The sequence below is a fragment of the Quercus robur genome, chromosome 7 (genome assembly GCF_932294415.1).
Source record: "Quercus robur chromosome 7, dhQueRobu3.1, whole genome shotgun sequence".
Taxonomy (NCBI): domain Eukaryota; kingdom Viridiplantae; phylum Streptophyta; class Magnoliopsida; order Fagales; family Fagaceae; genus Quercus; species Quercus robur.
The window spans coordinates 38,346,945-38,363,849 of NC_065540.1; the positions used below are offsets into that span (position 1 = coordinate 38,346,945).

Consider the following 16,905-nt stretch of genomic DNA (forward strand, 5'->3'; position numbering starts at 1 on the left):
AAAGGGGACGTTCTTTTGGGCTGAATGACCCATCATAGGTTCCTCCCTCTAGCTCCCATAGGGTCTTATGTGGAAATTAGGAAGTTAGTTCACTGGGATGGGATATTACATATATATTGTAAACAAAAAAAAATTGAAGGGGTCCACTCCTAGTGCCAAAAATATTGATATGTTCCGACAGAGAGAAAAAGAAGAAAATATATTTCTTATCTATCTCATTCTCATGTGCCATAAGGATTAAGGACACTATATAAATTGCAGAAAGTGAAGAGAATCTTGTGAAGCTCTCCTGGTTTCTCCTTTTCTTTCCCTTTTCCTCTTACTTCTCTCTCTTTCTCTCCGATGCTGCTTGGTCTTTTCCCTCTCACTCACAGACTCACTTTTACTTTCCTCTGAGGTGCTCATTCCTCTCTCTCTCTCTCTCTCTCTCTCTCTCTCTCTCATTTTTCCAAATCCAAAAAAAAGGCTGAAAAGAAATAGAAAAAGAAAACAAAAACCTTCAGAAAAGCCCTCAGCTTTTATTTCTTTGTCTGCCATTAAAATGCCATAAATATAACCGCTTGCTTCTCTTTCCCATCCCCACTTGCTACCCTCTTTCTCTTTCTCTCTCTCTCTAACCCTCGCCGGAAAATAACCTTCCAGTCCTTTTCCGGCGATTTCCTCTATTTACCACTATCACTATTTTCCCCCCTTATTTTCTTAAGTTTTGTTTCTTTGAGTTTATAAAAAAATGGGTTAACTTTATGTGCTTATTTTCTTCTACATATTTTCCTCAACATCAATACTGGACTCTTTTAACTCATAAAAGAACTAACTTTCCTAAGCTGGACTGGTTTTCCGAATAGAAAACACAAGAAAATCTCAGAGAAAATCCGGGAAAGTTAATAGTTTTTCTTCCACTTTTTGCAAAACCCCATCTGGGTTTTCTCTTTGACCCCGTTTTCTCATCTGGATATCACTCAAAACCCTCCCAAAACCCCATCTGACAAAAGAAAAAAAAAATATGATTACTCTCACAGACCTCTACCATGTCCTCACAGCGGTTGTGCCTCTCTATGTGGCTATGATCTTAGCTTACGGTTCTGTAAAATGGTGGAAAATCTTCAGCCCTGACCAATGCTCAGGCATCAACCGCTTTGTTGCCCTATTTGCAGTCCCTCTGCTTTCCTTTCACTTCATCTCCACCAACAACCCCTATGCCATGAACTTCAAGTTCATAGCAGCTGACACTCTTCAAAAAGTTATAGTCTTGGTGGTCCTAGCCATTTGGTCAAGGGCCAGCTCAAGAGGCTCAATTGAATGGTCCATCACGCTCTTCTCTCTCTCCTCTCTTCCCAACACGCTTGTCATGGGTATTCCTTTACTCAAAGGCATGTACGGTGATGCCTCAGGGACTCTCATGGTTCAAATAGTTGTCCTCCAATGTATCATTTGGTACACACTCATGCTTTTCTTGTTTGAGTACAGAGGAGCCAGGCTTTTAATCGTTGAGCAATTTCCAGACACTGCTGGCTCTATCATATCTTTCAGAGTTGATTCTGATATCATTTCTTTAGATGGGAAAGAACCACTTGAAACCCAAGCTGAAGTCGGTGAAGATGGTAAACTCCATGTCACTGTTAGAAAATCCGCTTCTTCTCGTTCAGAAATCTTCTCTCGCCGCTCTCATGGTCCAAATTCTGGTCTTTCACTCACTCCTCGACCTTCAAACTTAACAAATGCTGAGATTTACTCTCTCCAATCTTCAAGAAACCCAACTCCTAGAGGTTCTAGTTTCAACCACACTGATTTTTACTCCATGGTGAATGGTAAGAATGCTAGCAATGTGAGCCCAAGGCAATCCAATTTTGGAAACTTGGGTTTTGATGAAGAGAGTGGAGTAAACGTGTTTGGAAACGCAGGGAGAGCTAATGGGGCTTATCCAGCTCCTCCTAGTGCTGGGATTTTCTCACCTGGAACTACAAAGAAGAAGGCTAATGGTGTTGGTGGTGGTGGTGAGGGAGGAAAAGACCTTCACATGTTTGTATGGAGCTCAAGTGCTTCCCCTGTGTCAGAAGGTGGCATCCATGTTTTCAGAGGTGGAGAGTATGGGAACGAGCTTGGTGCTGGGGTTGGTCACCAAAAAGGTTTGAAATATTAATCTTTGAAACTTTAGTAGTTGTATTTGTTTTTTTAGTGCATGTTTTGCTTGACTTTGTGGACTATTAGGCATGATTTGGCTTTGTTTTCGAGTTACTCTTGGAATTTTGTTAGTTTGTGTAGTTGAATATGGGATGTGGATGAGTATTAAACGTTGTTTTAACTGTGAAGTGGGGTTCGTTACATTTTGTTTGTTACTCAACGTGTCTTATCGTTTTCCCATTCAATCTAGAATGGGATTTGGCTTGTTTTCCTTGCTTTTTAGTTCCGATTCAAAACAGAATCCCCTTTTTTTGGTTGGTCTTTGAAACAGTTGTCATCACTGGGGACATTTTTCTTTTTGTTTTTGTCATTTCCTCATGTTTCGTATGATGGTAAACTAATTCTTGTGTTTGGTAGATTATGATGAGTTTGGTCGGGATGAGTTCAGCTTTGGGAACAGGCCGGTGACAAATGGTGTTGACAGGGAAGGTCCTGTGCTTTCCAAGCTTGGTTCAAGCTCTACAACTGAGCTTCATCCCAAGACTGGGGCTCATGTTGAATCAAAGCTGACAAATATGCCGCCTGCTAGTGTTATGACCAGACTCATTTTGATTATGGTGTGGCGAAAGCTCATTAGGAATCCCAATACATACTCCAGCTTGATTGGCCTCACTTGGTCTCTGGTTTCATTCAGGTATGTGAAATTAAATCTGCACTCGTTTTGAGGCAATTTCGAATTGTTAGCACATGTGTTTTAATCAATTCTGTAATTTTACAGGTGGAAAATTGAAATGCCGGCCATAGTAGCTGGTTCAATAGCCATTCTCTCTAATGCTGGTCTCGGAATGGCCATGTTTAGTCTTGGTATGTTACTCCCTTCAAGATTTCCTAACTTTCTACTTAGATGGCTAATTTAAAGATTGAAAATGTTTATTTAGTGGTATGTTAATTTAGATTATTTTACTTGGCGTTTATAAAAACAAAAAGATTATTTTATTTGTACTCCCAAGTAAGATTAGGATTATTTTGTTCGTACCCCAAGTAAAATTGGATACAATGAAAGTAGACTTGGTCACAGCTTGATTTTTACTGATTTTAATCATGTTTTTGTTCCTGTGGTGTTGCAGGTCTTTTCATGGCATTGCAGCCAAAAATTATTGCATGTGGGAACTCCATTGCTGCCTTCGCCATGGCTGTTCGATTCATCACTGGTCCTGCGGTCATGGCTGCTGCCTCATATGCTATTGGACTAAGAGGAGTTCTGTTGCACATTGCTATTGTCCAGGTAAATGAGGTTCTTATACTAAATCATGTTTGATTATCTACCTTTTATGTTGTTTTACTCTATTTTAATTGTGATTTTCATAGGATAATGTAAATTCTGTCCTTGATTTTTCAGGCTGCTCTTCCCCAAGGGATTGTCCCCTTCGTTTTTGCAAAGGAATACAATGTTCATCCTGACATTCTCAGCACTGGGTTAGAGCACTGTTCTAATTCTCATATAATTTCTGATGAACTGCATTTATGTGATTTCAAATCTACATGTCACTGCATGAACATTAGTACTGATATGCCTGACATGTCAGTTTGGACATTGGTGGCCGTGGTCCAAAACTCCAAAATATAGTCACACACATCTATATTGTATGTAATCATAAATAAATTTATTGTATGTTAATTCCATTGAGAGTATCCGTATGTATATATTGACTAGCATATGCACTCTGCAACAATACTAGCTTTCTCTCTCTCTCTCTCTCTCTCGTATTAATGATCAATTTTGGTGTCCATATTGGTGCAGGGTTATATTTGGGATGCTAATAGCTCTTCCTATTACACTAGTTTATTACATCTTGCTGGGACTTTGAAGCTGAGACATGAAGCTACTAAGGAAATAGTTAAGGTAGAATATGTTGTAACCCTTTTGAAAAGGATGGGGTGTTTTTTGTCATTCTCTAACAGATGAACAACATAGAATTTCATGACTTTAGAGAGGGAGGAAGGAAGAAAAAGTAGGGGGAAGCAAAAGGAAAGAAGAACGAGCAAATTGAAGCCATTGGGGAGTGCTCTAATTTTTTGTTGTCATTTTGCCTTTCGTGCTGAACCTTGTGCTTAGTGCCTTACTACTGCTTTTGTTCTTTTGCCGAGGAAAGTGAAGTGTATTGTAGCTGTAGTCTTGTAGATACGTCTACTTTTTACTACCTTTTTAAGGTCAAAAAAAGATTTTAACTCAATTGGAATCTCTATGCAAAGAAAAGTCCAGCAAAAAACTAAAAAGTGCTTTTCTTTTTTCTAGAGATATCAGAAACGTGTGAAAGTGAATATCAAATATCAAAGTGTGCTCGCTGGTTTTTGTTTCTTCGATTTAGAGTGGGGTACAAGCTGTCTGTTGTATTTATATCTTTATTAAAACCAACAAATTTAGGTTTGGTAACTTGAAAAGATTGCAGGACTGTTTACCGAAAAAAAAAAAAAAAAAAAAAAGATTGCAGGACTAGCTCTCTCTAGGGTTAGAATTAGGACAAGGCTGGCAAATTCAGTTTATCTTCGTGACAGCATTGATGGGGGCTTGCTTAGTGTAGTCTAAGTGGGTATAGACTGCCATTGGCAACCAGGTACCTTTGTGTCCTGATGCTCGGGGGTTCTAGCCCCCGCAAAATCACCTAGCGACAAAAAAAAAAAAAAAAAAAAAAAAAGGGTATAGACTTCTGTAAAGGCTAGGACTAGGGTGCTTCTTGGCTCTCTCTTTGGGGTCATGAGGACCTATTGCTGACACCGACTATCTCTCTCCCGAGCGACAAAGCCAGTCATCAATTCTTGTCTTTGGATAGGATCATAGGAACAAGTTGGGAGTTCAAACATTTGGACCCCCTTTGCATACGAATATTAATTATGGATCAAGTCTTTAAGCATTGGTAACCTGATATGTTCACAAAGCAAGTAACCTGCTAGCAAAAAAATAGAATAGAAAAAATTTCTTCTGAAAACGGTCTCATCACACATTTTTCTTACCATATGTGGACTTTATGCATCTGAGTTTCACTTGTGAGAATGTTTTGGAAAATCGTCTCTTAGGGTCTGTTTGGATATAATTTATTTTTGTTGAAATTAAAAACATTGTAGTAAAATAATTTTTAAATGTGTGAATAGTGTCGTGAGACTCGTGAATAGTGTATAAACAGTGTATGAATAGTGTATTTTGTCTTCTGCACAGTGAATTCATGTGATGTTACTGTTCATATGCGCTGGAAAAAAAAAGCAGTAAACACAAACGTGTTTGAAAAAAATGTGAATCCAAACACTCACATAGTGAGCGTTTAGATCACGTCCACGTATTGTGTTTCAGGCTCTTTCTCTTTCTTTTTTTTAACTAACTAGCGTTTAGTGCACTATTCATGTCTCATAAATAGTACAACAAGGCATATAAACAGTAATTCACGCATGAACATTAACCTTTTTATTATTATTTTTATTGTTTTTAGCAAAATAAGTGGTATTTAAATGTACTCTTAGTGTGAGTTTGGATAGCGTATTTTCCTTGGTGTTGTGCGTTTGCATTTCATTTCTGTGAGTCTCGTGCACTGTTCACGGGACTTGCAAGTACAGAATCTAGCAAAATCAACTTTAAAATTAGGTCTCACAGCAATATTTACACTTTTAAAAATTATTTTGTGTTGCCTAAAAAATTATTCACTAGGAAGATAGCAATGTCATGCATCTAGTAGTACTTATGGTGTATGGTTAAGGAAAAAGAAATTTCTTTGAATTTTGGGATATAAATAAATACACAATTGGATTCTCAAAAAAGAAAAGAAAAAAAATAATTGCATTTGGATGGTTTTCACTTTTTAATCACCCTTTATGATTGCGAATTTATATGCTTTTGATACTTTCTGGGCTTTTTATCTCGTAAAAGCTTCAGTGGATCCATGAGGATTGCATTTTAATGTACAGTGTTACAGTGTGTGCGTGTGAGAAAGAGAAAAAGAGAGAAACAAAGGGATAGAGAGACAGAGAGTAGTAGCACCTCAATTATCGATGATGCCCCAATGCTCCGCTCGTTAAAATTTCACCACTCTCTAGCTCTGAAATATATTTTTCATTTCACTTTTTTTTTTTTTTTTGAGAAGATATTTTCATTTTACTTTGTTGCTTTTTTGTTTCATTTTTTAATGTCTTCAAATATGGCACCTTTTAAAAAGTTATTAGAAACAATGATGGTAACTTTCTTCATTGATGTATAACTTTATTTATAATATCTACATTTTCATTCGCTTTTTTTTAGTTTAAATTAAAATGATGCTAAAATTTATACTACTAACGTTAATTTTTTTTTTTAAATAAATAAAGGTAATACATCAAATTGAAATGAGGTAGCTACCTTCACAATAAATTAACAATAAATTCTAGGTGACATATTATTACTAGTTCTAAATTTTGAACCCACACCACCGCGCACCTTTGGTGCAATGGTCACTCTATAAGTATAAATGCTTGTGGGATGTGGGGGGCAAGAGTTAGGATTCAAGTTTCTAGGAGAGAGCTTCACACACATATACACTTAGATTAGGCTAGAGTAGAAATTCTATCTTATATAAAAAAATAAAAAAAAAAATTGAACCCACTACTAACATTATTTTTGTATCTATTAATAACATATTGCTACAAAATATTTGTTATGAAAATATTATAAATTTGATAATATTAGTCAATTTTTAAAATAAAGAGAAATAATATGGTACGGTCTATGAAGGGATAATAAGCAAGAGAAACAAAGCATGTGATTTTGTCCAAGAAAATTAGAGAAAACATTAATGGCAGTCATAATGGATGTCTCCAAAGGGATGGAATTCCCATATGCGTACATGTACATTTAAATAACGTTTTAATCAATCATTTTTGTTTCTAATTATATTTTTTATTTTTATTTTTCCCAATGAGATTAGCAATTTTTTTTTTTTTTTTTGGCTCCTAATGATGCGTCTGGATTTCATTGAGAACTTGATTAATCTCCACGCATGTGCTGTCTCTTAGTCTCACGCATGCTAGACAATTACCGAGATAAAATGTTATTTAGTGGTCCCAAACCCTAATTTTCGGCTGTAAAAATTAATAAAATGGTAGAAAATCACGGGTCAATGATGATATTGAAATAGTAAAACTTGTAAGAATATGATTTGTACCGGTGGTAGGTTTGTGTATGAATACCACAACGTAAAATGCATAATTTACAGTTTTACAGAAAATTAATACATATTTCAGGAGTATATTATCACACTCTCACATAGGAGTGGGGCCCCACTAGTTTTACACTTTCTTATTCAAATCTTGGCTCTATTTGCAACTACTCTCAAACTTGTTCGAGTTTGACTGAGTCAAATATATCTAAGGGGAAAAAAAGTTTTTAGTGTTTGGTAGAGGTGAAAAGGGGGAGAATGGAAAGTAAAGGAAGAAAAATGGAGAAGATAGAAAATGGAGGAAAGAATTGAAGAGAAAAAAAAAAAAGTGATTTTCCATTAGTTGGGATGGAAAGAGAGAAGAACTAATATTGGGTTGTTGAGTTTTCCACCCGGCTACATTGTTTTCTTCCAATTGGAGAAAAAATTGGGAGGGACATGTTATTGAAAAGAAAATTACAAAATTACTTATCTACTTTTCCATCATTTCACATTTAATAATAAGGACATCATATTTCTTAAAAAAAGGGCATCATAGTAATTTATTATCTATCAATGTACTTTTTCATCCTATCAACCAAACATATGGTGAAAAAAAAAAGTTTATATTCTCTCACTTTTCTATAATTGCAATATTTTCTATCCTTCCAACCAAACACAACTTGGGGAGGGGGTGGGGGGGGGGGGGGATTTTTATAAGTCTAACGGGTTCCATCATCTTGTATTCTTGCTTGCTAAAGCCCTTTTTTCTCATGAATATTGTTTGATGATGAAGGCCTATCATTGAATCAAAATTTTATCTTAAATAATGGTAAATAAATGATATTTTAATATAATTTCTAAACCGTAAAAACTTGCTGATATCCTGGATGCTTTATATTGATATTGTTTAAGATTGTAATTGAACCGTGCTGCTTATGAACAACTTGAGTTTGGCTAAAAAAAATTGCTCATTTACCATTATTTAAGTTCTCTATGGTAACTCTTATCTCCCTATGTCAAAAGTTGCTCTAGATTCTCTCTTTGGCTAGAATTTTTCTTTTGTTTTTAGGGGTGTTGATATCATTTCTCACAACTAATTAACATGATGGACTACATTTTGTAATTGGGATGGAGTCATTTCCATTTCTTCTCTTTCTCCTTGGGTTTTTACCCTAGAAGATTGAGATGGGTTGGGTCCATTCTTTGTTCTCTAGATATCCATATAATTATCTTTATTCATAAAAAAGAGGGTTTGTTTATGTTCATTTGTTTAGTAAACAAACCAAGCTCAAGTCATAATTTAGTCTCAACTATTAAATGAGCCTCAAATTATTTATATATAATATTATATATATATATATATATATGTCTAAAAATATATTGGTATAGACTTGGGATTGGTTTATGTAAATTTGTAAATAAGTTCATATGATATCAAATTATCATTTGTAGTTTATTGACAATAAAACACTCTATTTGCAGTAAAAATTCATAGATTTGTGAATGGATAAAAAATCTAGTCATAATTTTGCTATATATATGTTAGTTAATCAAGTAGCTTTGTTGTGAATAGGTTAATGCTTGTATGGCAAGGAAATATATGAACCAAGCTTGAATGTATTATATTATTTGACGATGAGCTCGAGTTTAGTTGGTGCTAATTAAATGAATAAATATGAACTTTTAATACTTGGTTTAACTTGGCTTGTTTACATCCCTAATGTTGTATCATTTGTTAATTATCTCTAGTTAAAAAAAAGAAAATTGTTCATATAACTTTTAATACTTGATTTAACTTTTAGGGTTTTTTTTTTTTTGGGGGGGGGGGGGGGGGGGGGTGATAAATAAATTTCTTAAAAGGTATGTAAACGAAAAAGTAAAAACTACTGTATACCTCATTGCACCCATGTTGCATCATTCTTATTTTAGTAGAGCAGATTTTTATTCTTGGGTAAGTATGGTCCATCATTTCAACCCATCAAAAGCCGTATTTTCAGTTAAAGCATGCTAAATTTAAGGGACAGCAATAAAATACCCGAGAGGGGGAGAGAGAGAAAGAGAGAAGCATTTTTAATCCGTTGAGTTCCACTCATGACCTGCAACTGCAAATGCAGTAGTATTATGATAGTGATTACTTAAAAGAGTGCTTTTTATGTGTGAGTGACACCAATCTGTATCAAAGCAGACAAGAACTGCTGTTTTCCTTATTATATTTAAGTGCTTTCTCTTTTATTCCATTTTTGTTTCAGAAGAAAAGTAATGCTAAACCTTCAAAAGTAATGAACTTGAATGATCATAGTGAATATAATGATGAAACAAGAGCTTATTTCTTTATTTGTCACTGATCTTTTAATGAATATGTTGTTAGCACATGTGCCACTTCACCACTCTTTTCCGAGGTTTCGTTTGGTTTTTGCCTTTTTTGAGTTTCAACATTCAACTGTTTAGTTCCTTTAGCAAAGTGAATGTTGTACTTGGGAGGTGTTAGGAAGAACCAAACCAGTACTCTCTTTTGTTTATATGATTAATTATTAGTTATACAATATGTTATTAGTATAGTTGTAAAGTTTGATGAAAGTACTGGTTCTTCTTTCGTGGAGGCCATGAAGAGAATTTTTGAATGTGAAAAATTGGTTTCAGTGGCAGCAGAAGTATATGTTTTTACTTAAAATAAGAAAAGCTAACTCTAATCAAAAGCTAGCTAGGGTGATAATTTTATTAAATACTAGTATAGGCTTATTTCAAGCATGCACCAGCACAACTTAATTATCTTATTCAAGCTTTCCTTTATATGCACTATAAATATTTCTATAAATAAAATTGGAAACTGACATCTGTGGTACAATTAGTCAATTGAGAATTTATTGTACAGATCGAGAATCAAATGGGTGGATACCATAAATTATAATTGGCATTACAACGAATAACCTTGTTAATTAGCAACCGAATAATAATCAAGTTTTAAAAAGCCTACCATTACTCGAAAGTAGTTGATGTTGAAACACCCATTCATTCACTTCTTTTAATATGTTTGCTTGATGAGTCTGCCTCATACATTCATGTGGCATGAATCTTTCTGTTCTAAAAGCACAAATGAGTTTGAGTATATGAACTTAAAGATCATTCTCAATTCCCCTATAAGCCTAAGTTTGTTCATAAAGAATTTAATCCGATACTCTCTTATTTTACCAATTGAGCCAAGATTTTCTAAGGTGGGATGAACCTGAATTGTTCATTATTCAAGTATCATTTTCTTCTTTGACACAACTAGTAGCTATATAGCTAGCTACCACATGCATGCCCATTGTCCAGATTACCCGAAGTTCCTAGTTGCCAAATCTTAAAGTATACATAGTTTTTATAACATGTTTCCAAAAGGGACCTTTAATGAACTGGATGTGGACTGCAAAGAAATTCCATAATTGGTTAATAATGGTAAACACAATATAGGTGCATTCTTAGGGGGAATCAAATATCAAAATGGTGAAGCTGTGCTGAAAGCAACCATATAGAAAGAGAGGAATGACTTGTAAAGGGTCCCATTTTCTTTAGTTGAGTTGTGCTCCTCAAATAAAGTTCAACGGACGTGACAAGTAAAATTTTAGTCGGATGATGAGTGAAGCGTGATATGTCATGAACACTTTTTTCAATTAAAATTTAATATAACAAAAAAAAAATTTTGAAGTACATTTTTTTGCTCTTAAAGAGTTTAGGGGTGTTTTCATTGTAGTCTTTTTAAGTTTTAAAGTTTTCATTTTAGACCTTCAATTTTTGATTTTTTTATTGGTCTTACCATCTATTTCTGTTAGTAACTTGATTGTTAGATCACCCCTTATTATTAACTATTTTTTAAAAATACTAGTTCAAAATTATTGTAGAATGCAAAATTTTCATTGTTATAGGCAAAACCTTTTGTCTTGTTAAATTAATGATTTTTCCAAAATTAAATTATTGGGATATGGTAAATTTAATAATATAAATGGGAAGTAAAGTAGAGGAGACATGGATCGAACTTAGGATTTCCTACTTCGATACTATATTAAATTATTGATTCTTCCAAAAGTTTAAACTTTTGAGATATAATAAATTTAATTATTAAACTACACAATTAATATGTTTAAACTCTAAACCCCAAACAACCCCCCCCCCCCCCACCCCAAAAAAAGAAAAAAAAGAAGAGTAAAGAAAAGCAAAATAGAGAACTCACTAATATAAGGGTAAATGCTTCCCTTTTGTGTTTGTGGGTTTTTTTTTTTTTAATCTTTTTTTCTTCCCTGGTTGGTTGGGATGGCTTCATGCTATAAAGATAAGGGGCCGGGCCTGGCCTTCTGAAAAGAGAGCCATATATATAAATAGCAGTCCACACATTCTATAAGTAGGCCAATTTACAGCCCAAGTTTTTGGCCCTGTAAGCAGGCCTCTCCATGAAGTTACGTTTGGAAGTCCACACACCCCCCCTCCCCCATCCCCCCAACACCCCCCAAAAAAAAAAAAAAAAATCATCTTTTTAAACTAATTTTGGCACGTTTCACACCAATTTTTCCCCCTTCTACGCTTTTTACAATACTAGTCAAGGCAGCACGTGCAAGGCACGTGTTAGCCATAGAAAAAAAAAAGTAATGATTAAGATCAATTTTAGATTTTATTTGTATCACAAAATAAAAATAAAAATATAAATAATTTGATTTTTAAAATACATAGGAAAAAAACGTAGTGATTAAGATCAATTTTAGATTTTATTTGTATCACAAAATAAAAATATAAATCATTTGATTTTTAAAATACATAGAGATTTACATTAATAAAAAGAGACATTAATTTTAAGAATTTTGATAATTATGTTATAAAAAGTTAATTTCAATCGTATAAGACCGTAACAGATCCCAGTCCAATATTTTATTATTTTATTTTGACCTATAACTTACATCTCAATAGTTGTGAATATATTGTAATAACAACAAAATGTCACGACATTTTTAATTGTGCTAGATCTCGGTGTAATATTTTATTATTTTATTTTGACCCATAAGGAATTGACATATGCATCACAACATTTTCATAATATCTCTATGTATACATTGTACTTAATTACAATGTAAATTTATATTGTAGACACAAAAAAAATTGGCAAATTTTGTACGCATTTACAAAATTTGTACAATATTTACCATTTTTTGTGCAAATGTGTATAATATTAACTACTTTTGTGTATTTATAACGTAAACTTGCATTGCAAGTACAAAGTAAACATATAAAGATCTTAAAAAAACAAAAAACAAAAAACAAAAACAAAACTCAAACCAACTAGCATACTTGAAGGGGAAAAAAAAAAAGAAAAGAAAAGAAAAGAGAAAGTGCACCTCACTAATTGAATAAACCAAAAAAACACTATTCATGAGCCTTGGGCTCTTTTTATATAGTTAATAGATATGGCAGCTTACATAAATATTTAAAAAAAAAAAAAAACACAAACCGATAACTGGAAAAAAAAAAAAAAAAAACTTTAGGCACTGTATAAATTAATGTTAAAATGTTGTGGACTTAGCATTTTTTGATTTGATTTATAAAAAACTGAGATCTCAACAATTGTGAAAATATTATGATAACAATAAGTGTTGTAACATTTTCTCAAAATATTTATTTTTAGTTGTGATTGGTCATAGTCTCATATTTTATTATTTTATTTTGACTTGTAAGAAATTGACACGTCAATAATCGTAAAAATATTGTGAAATTTGTTGTGTCAGTATAACAATATATATACCAGCTTACATAAATATTTAAAAGAAAAAAAAACACAAACTGATTACTATAAAATTAAAAAAAAAAAAAAAAAACTTTAGGCACTGTAGCTACTGTGCCAATTGAATAAACCAAAAGCACTGCACAATAAGTGTTGTAATATTTTCTTAAAACATTTATTTTTAGTTGTGGCTAGTTATAGTCTCATATTTTATTATTTTATTTTGACTTGTAAGAAATTGACACATCAATAATTGTGAAAATATTGTGAAATTTGTTGTGTCAGTATAACAATATATATATCAGCTTACATAAATATTTAAAAGAAAAAAAAAACACAAACTGACTACTAAAAAAAAAAAAAAAAAAAAAAACTTTAGGCACTGTAGCTACCGTGCCAGTTGAATAAACCAAAAGCACTGTACAATAAGTGTTGTAACATTTTCTCAAAACATTTATTTTTAATTGTGATTGGTCACAGTCTCATGTTTTATTATTTTATTTCGGCTTGTAAGAAATTGACACGGCAATAATTGTGAAAATATTGTGAAATTTGTTGTGTCAGTATAACAATATATATATAAGCTTACATAAATATTTAAAAGGAAAAAAAAAACTATAGTTATTGTAGCTACAGTGCCACTTGGAACTGTAGTTACTGTTCAAAACTTGGGAAAAAAAAGCGGCTCACTAAACCAAAGCGTTGTACCTACAGTGCTTTAGCGCATTCGCGCACGTCAATAATTGTGAAAATATTGTGAAATTTGTTGTATCAATATGACAATATATATACCAGCTTACATAAATATTTAAAAGGAAAAAAAAAAAAAAACACAAACCGATTACAGGAAAAAAAAAGAAAAAGAAAACTATAACTATTGTAGCTACAGTGCCACTTGGCACTGTAGTTACTGTTCAAAACTTGGGGGAAAAAAAAAAGTGGCTCACGAAACCAAAGCACTGTAGCTACAGTGATTTAGTGCATTCACGCTTTTATATATATAGATTTATTTGTGGTTGGTCACAGTTTCATATTTTATTATTTTATTTTGACTTATAAAAAATTGATACCTCAATAATTATGAAAATATTATGAAATTTGTTGTATTAGTATAACAATATATATAAAGGAAAAAAAATACAAACATAAGACTGAAAATAGAAAATAAAAAAATTGTAGCTACTGTAGCTACAGTGCCGCTTGGTACTGTAGCTATTGTTCAAAACTTAAAAAAAAGGACAAAGCGGCTAACCAAAATGGCACCGTAGATGAACAGTGCTAAAACACTAAAGCGGTAATGAAATTGACATCTCAATAATTGTAAAAATATTGTGAAATTTATTGTGTCAGTATAACAATATATATAAAAGGAAAAAAAAATGTATCTACTGTAGCTACAGTGCCTCTTGGAATTGTAGCTACTGTTCAAAACTAAAAACTTAAAAAAAAAAATATATATATATATATATATATATATAGAAAGTGGCTCACCAAAATGACACTGTAGATGAACAATGCAAAAACACTTAATGAACATTGCTAAAATACTATAGCGGCATTGTGGCTTTTCACAAAACATTTATTTTCAGTTGTGGTTGGTCACAATTTCATATTTTATTATTTTATTTTGACTTATAAGAAATTGACATTTCAATAATTGTGAAAATATTGTGAAATTTGTTGTGTCAATATAATAGTATATATAAAAGGAAAAAAAAAAACGAACGGAAGACTGAAAAAAAAAAAAAAAAAAAAAAAAAAAAAAAAAAAAAAAAAAAGACAAGTGTCTCACGAAAATTTCACTGTAGATGAACAGTGATTTAACACTGAATGCACAGTATTGAATCACTGTAGTGGCATTGCCGCTTTTTGAAAATATTGTGAAATTTTTTGTGTCAGTATAAAAGTATATATTAAAGACAAAAAAAAAAAAAAAAAAAAACGAATGGAAGACTGAAAAAAAAAAAAATGCCTCACTAAAATTTTACTGTAGATAAACAGTAAATAAACAGTGATTTAACACTGAATGCACAGTATTAAATCACTGTAACGACATTGCCGCTTTTTATATACAAGACTTTCAACAAATAAATAATCAACTAATCCGTTTTTATGTTGTTTGGGTTCTTATCCTCCACTATATGGTCAAATGTTAGAAAACATGTACCGTGACTTCATCGTGATTCTCAAAAAGGTTAAAAAAAATTCACTTGACCGTGTTACGCACAATTGAAATAACCATCTGATTGATTATCAAAAAAAAGAAAAAAAAAAGAGATAACCATATGATATTCTTTCTAACCCATGGGTTCAGACATATTACCATTTTTTTTTTTAGAAATACTATATTTACAACATTTTTACAGTACTTTCACAATAAATCTTAATTGATAAATAGATTGTTATTGGTTGTTATGTGTGGGTAAAAAGGTAATTTAAGTTAGGAATTCAAATTATAACTAATAACAACTTATCACCTATGATTTATTGTGAAAATATTGTAGACGTAGAACTTTTCTTTTTCTTTAGAGTTTGTTTGATTGGGGAGATGGAAAAATATAAGAATAGAAAGTTAAGAAGGAATTGGAAAGTGAAAAGATAGAAGAGATTTTAATTTATCTCATTTGTATTAGAAGTACCAAGATGTGTTAGTTAAGTTGTAAGACTTTTGACAAGGAAACTCACACTTTTTTGCTGAATAAGAAACTCACACTTAAGTATGAAAGAAAAGAAACAAGCATAAATGGAGGTAATTAAATGGTTTTATTTTTCATATAAATGGATGGTGAAGTCCAATAACTTATGCATAAGCAGTTAAGCAATATGCATGAGTGTGGTGGGCCTTTTTATATTTTGGACTGGATTACTCATACCGTACTATGGCCCAATGATTCTGGGGTAGGAGAGTCGGGATTGACTTAATTGAAACTCACCTTAGGCCAACTTGTGCGCAAATTAGAACCCTTGGTAGGAATCTTGGTGGAGTCACGTGCCCAAGGCAGGAAATACTGTCACAAAAAACATTATAGCAAGAGAAACATAATACAGCAGGATAACTAAAATGTTTTAATTAAAGTACTTGCTACTGATGACAATAATGCTTAAACAATTCCACGAATGGAAAATATGATAATGTAATTATGACAGAAGTAAGCTAATAAAAAGAAAATAACATTAGTGTTTGATCAATCATAACAAAAGAAGGAAGAGGATTAGTCTGCTAAACTTGGCTCCTTGTCAGATTCAAGTCCAAGAAGGGAATCAATCTCCAATGTGGGTTGTCACGCCCCAAACCCAAAAGGGTCCAAAGCATGAAAAACCAAGCCTTCAAGAGAGACTGTATGGGATTTTTTTTTTCTTTCCATTTGATAAAGTAAATAAATATATTGATCTCTCCAAAATACAGGTCAAAGCTCTATAACATATTTACAAGCAATACAAACTACAAATCATGTGTCTCCAAACATACTTAACAATCCAACACTCCAAATAAAATAAACACAAAGTCACGATCCTTTTTAAGGTACACAACCTTAACAAAAAATCTAGGCCTACCACACCCAAGGCTAACAAGCCTTAATAGTCCAATCTCTAGTAGTATTAGCTATGGCTTCGATAAATTTAGTAAGTTGAGTCACCAACAATTTATAGCACAAATCTCCCACTTAGCATAACACTTTAATCACCACCAATAAACTAAGCTCCACGCCCGATGTATAGCTAATTTATCTGTAAAACTGTTGGAAAGTGGAATGAGCTAAAACTCAGTAAGTAGCATAATTAATGGGGGTAGGGGAAATGCAAGTTTTGCGATAATGAGCATTTTACAAAACATGCTATAATTTGGAAATTTCCATTTAATTTATGCAAAATCAATTTCAT

General features: G+C 32.6%; 1 protein-coding gene across 1 annotated transcript; it reads left to right on the plus strand.

Annotated features, from left to right (window-relative positions):
- Positions 1–252: 252 nt before the first annotated feature.
- On the plus strand, positions 253–4,418 carry LOC126693341 (probable auxin efflux carrier component 1b). The gene is made up of 6 exons (XM_050389283.1): positions 253–2,126; positions 2,539–2,815; positions 2,900–2,985; positions 3,249–3,406; positions 3,521–3,597; positions 3,923–4,418. Exons 1-6 carry the CDS (start codon positions 1,004–1,006, stop codon positions 3,987–3,989), a joined length of 1,788 nt encoding a protein of 595 aa, XP_050245240.1. The 5' UTR covers positions 253–1,003; the 3' UTR covers positions 3,990–4,418.
- Positions 4,419–16,905: the final 12,487 nt, after the last annotated feature.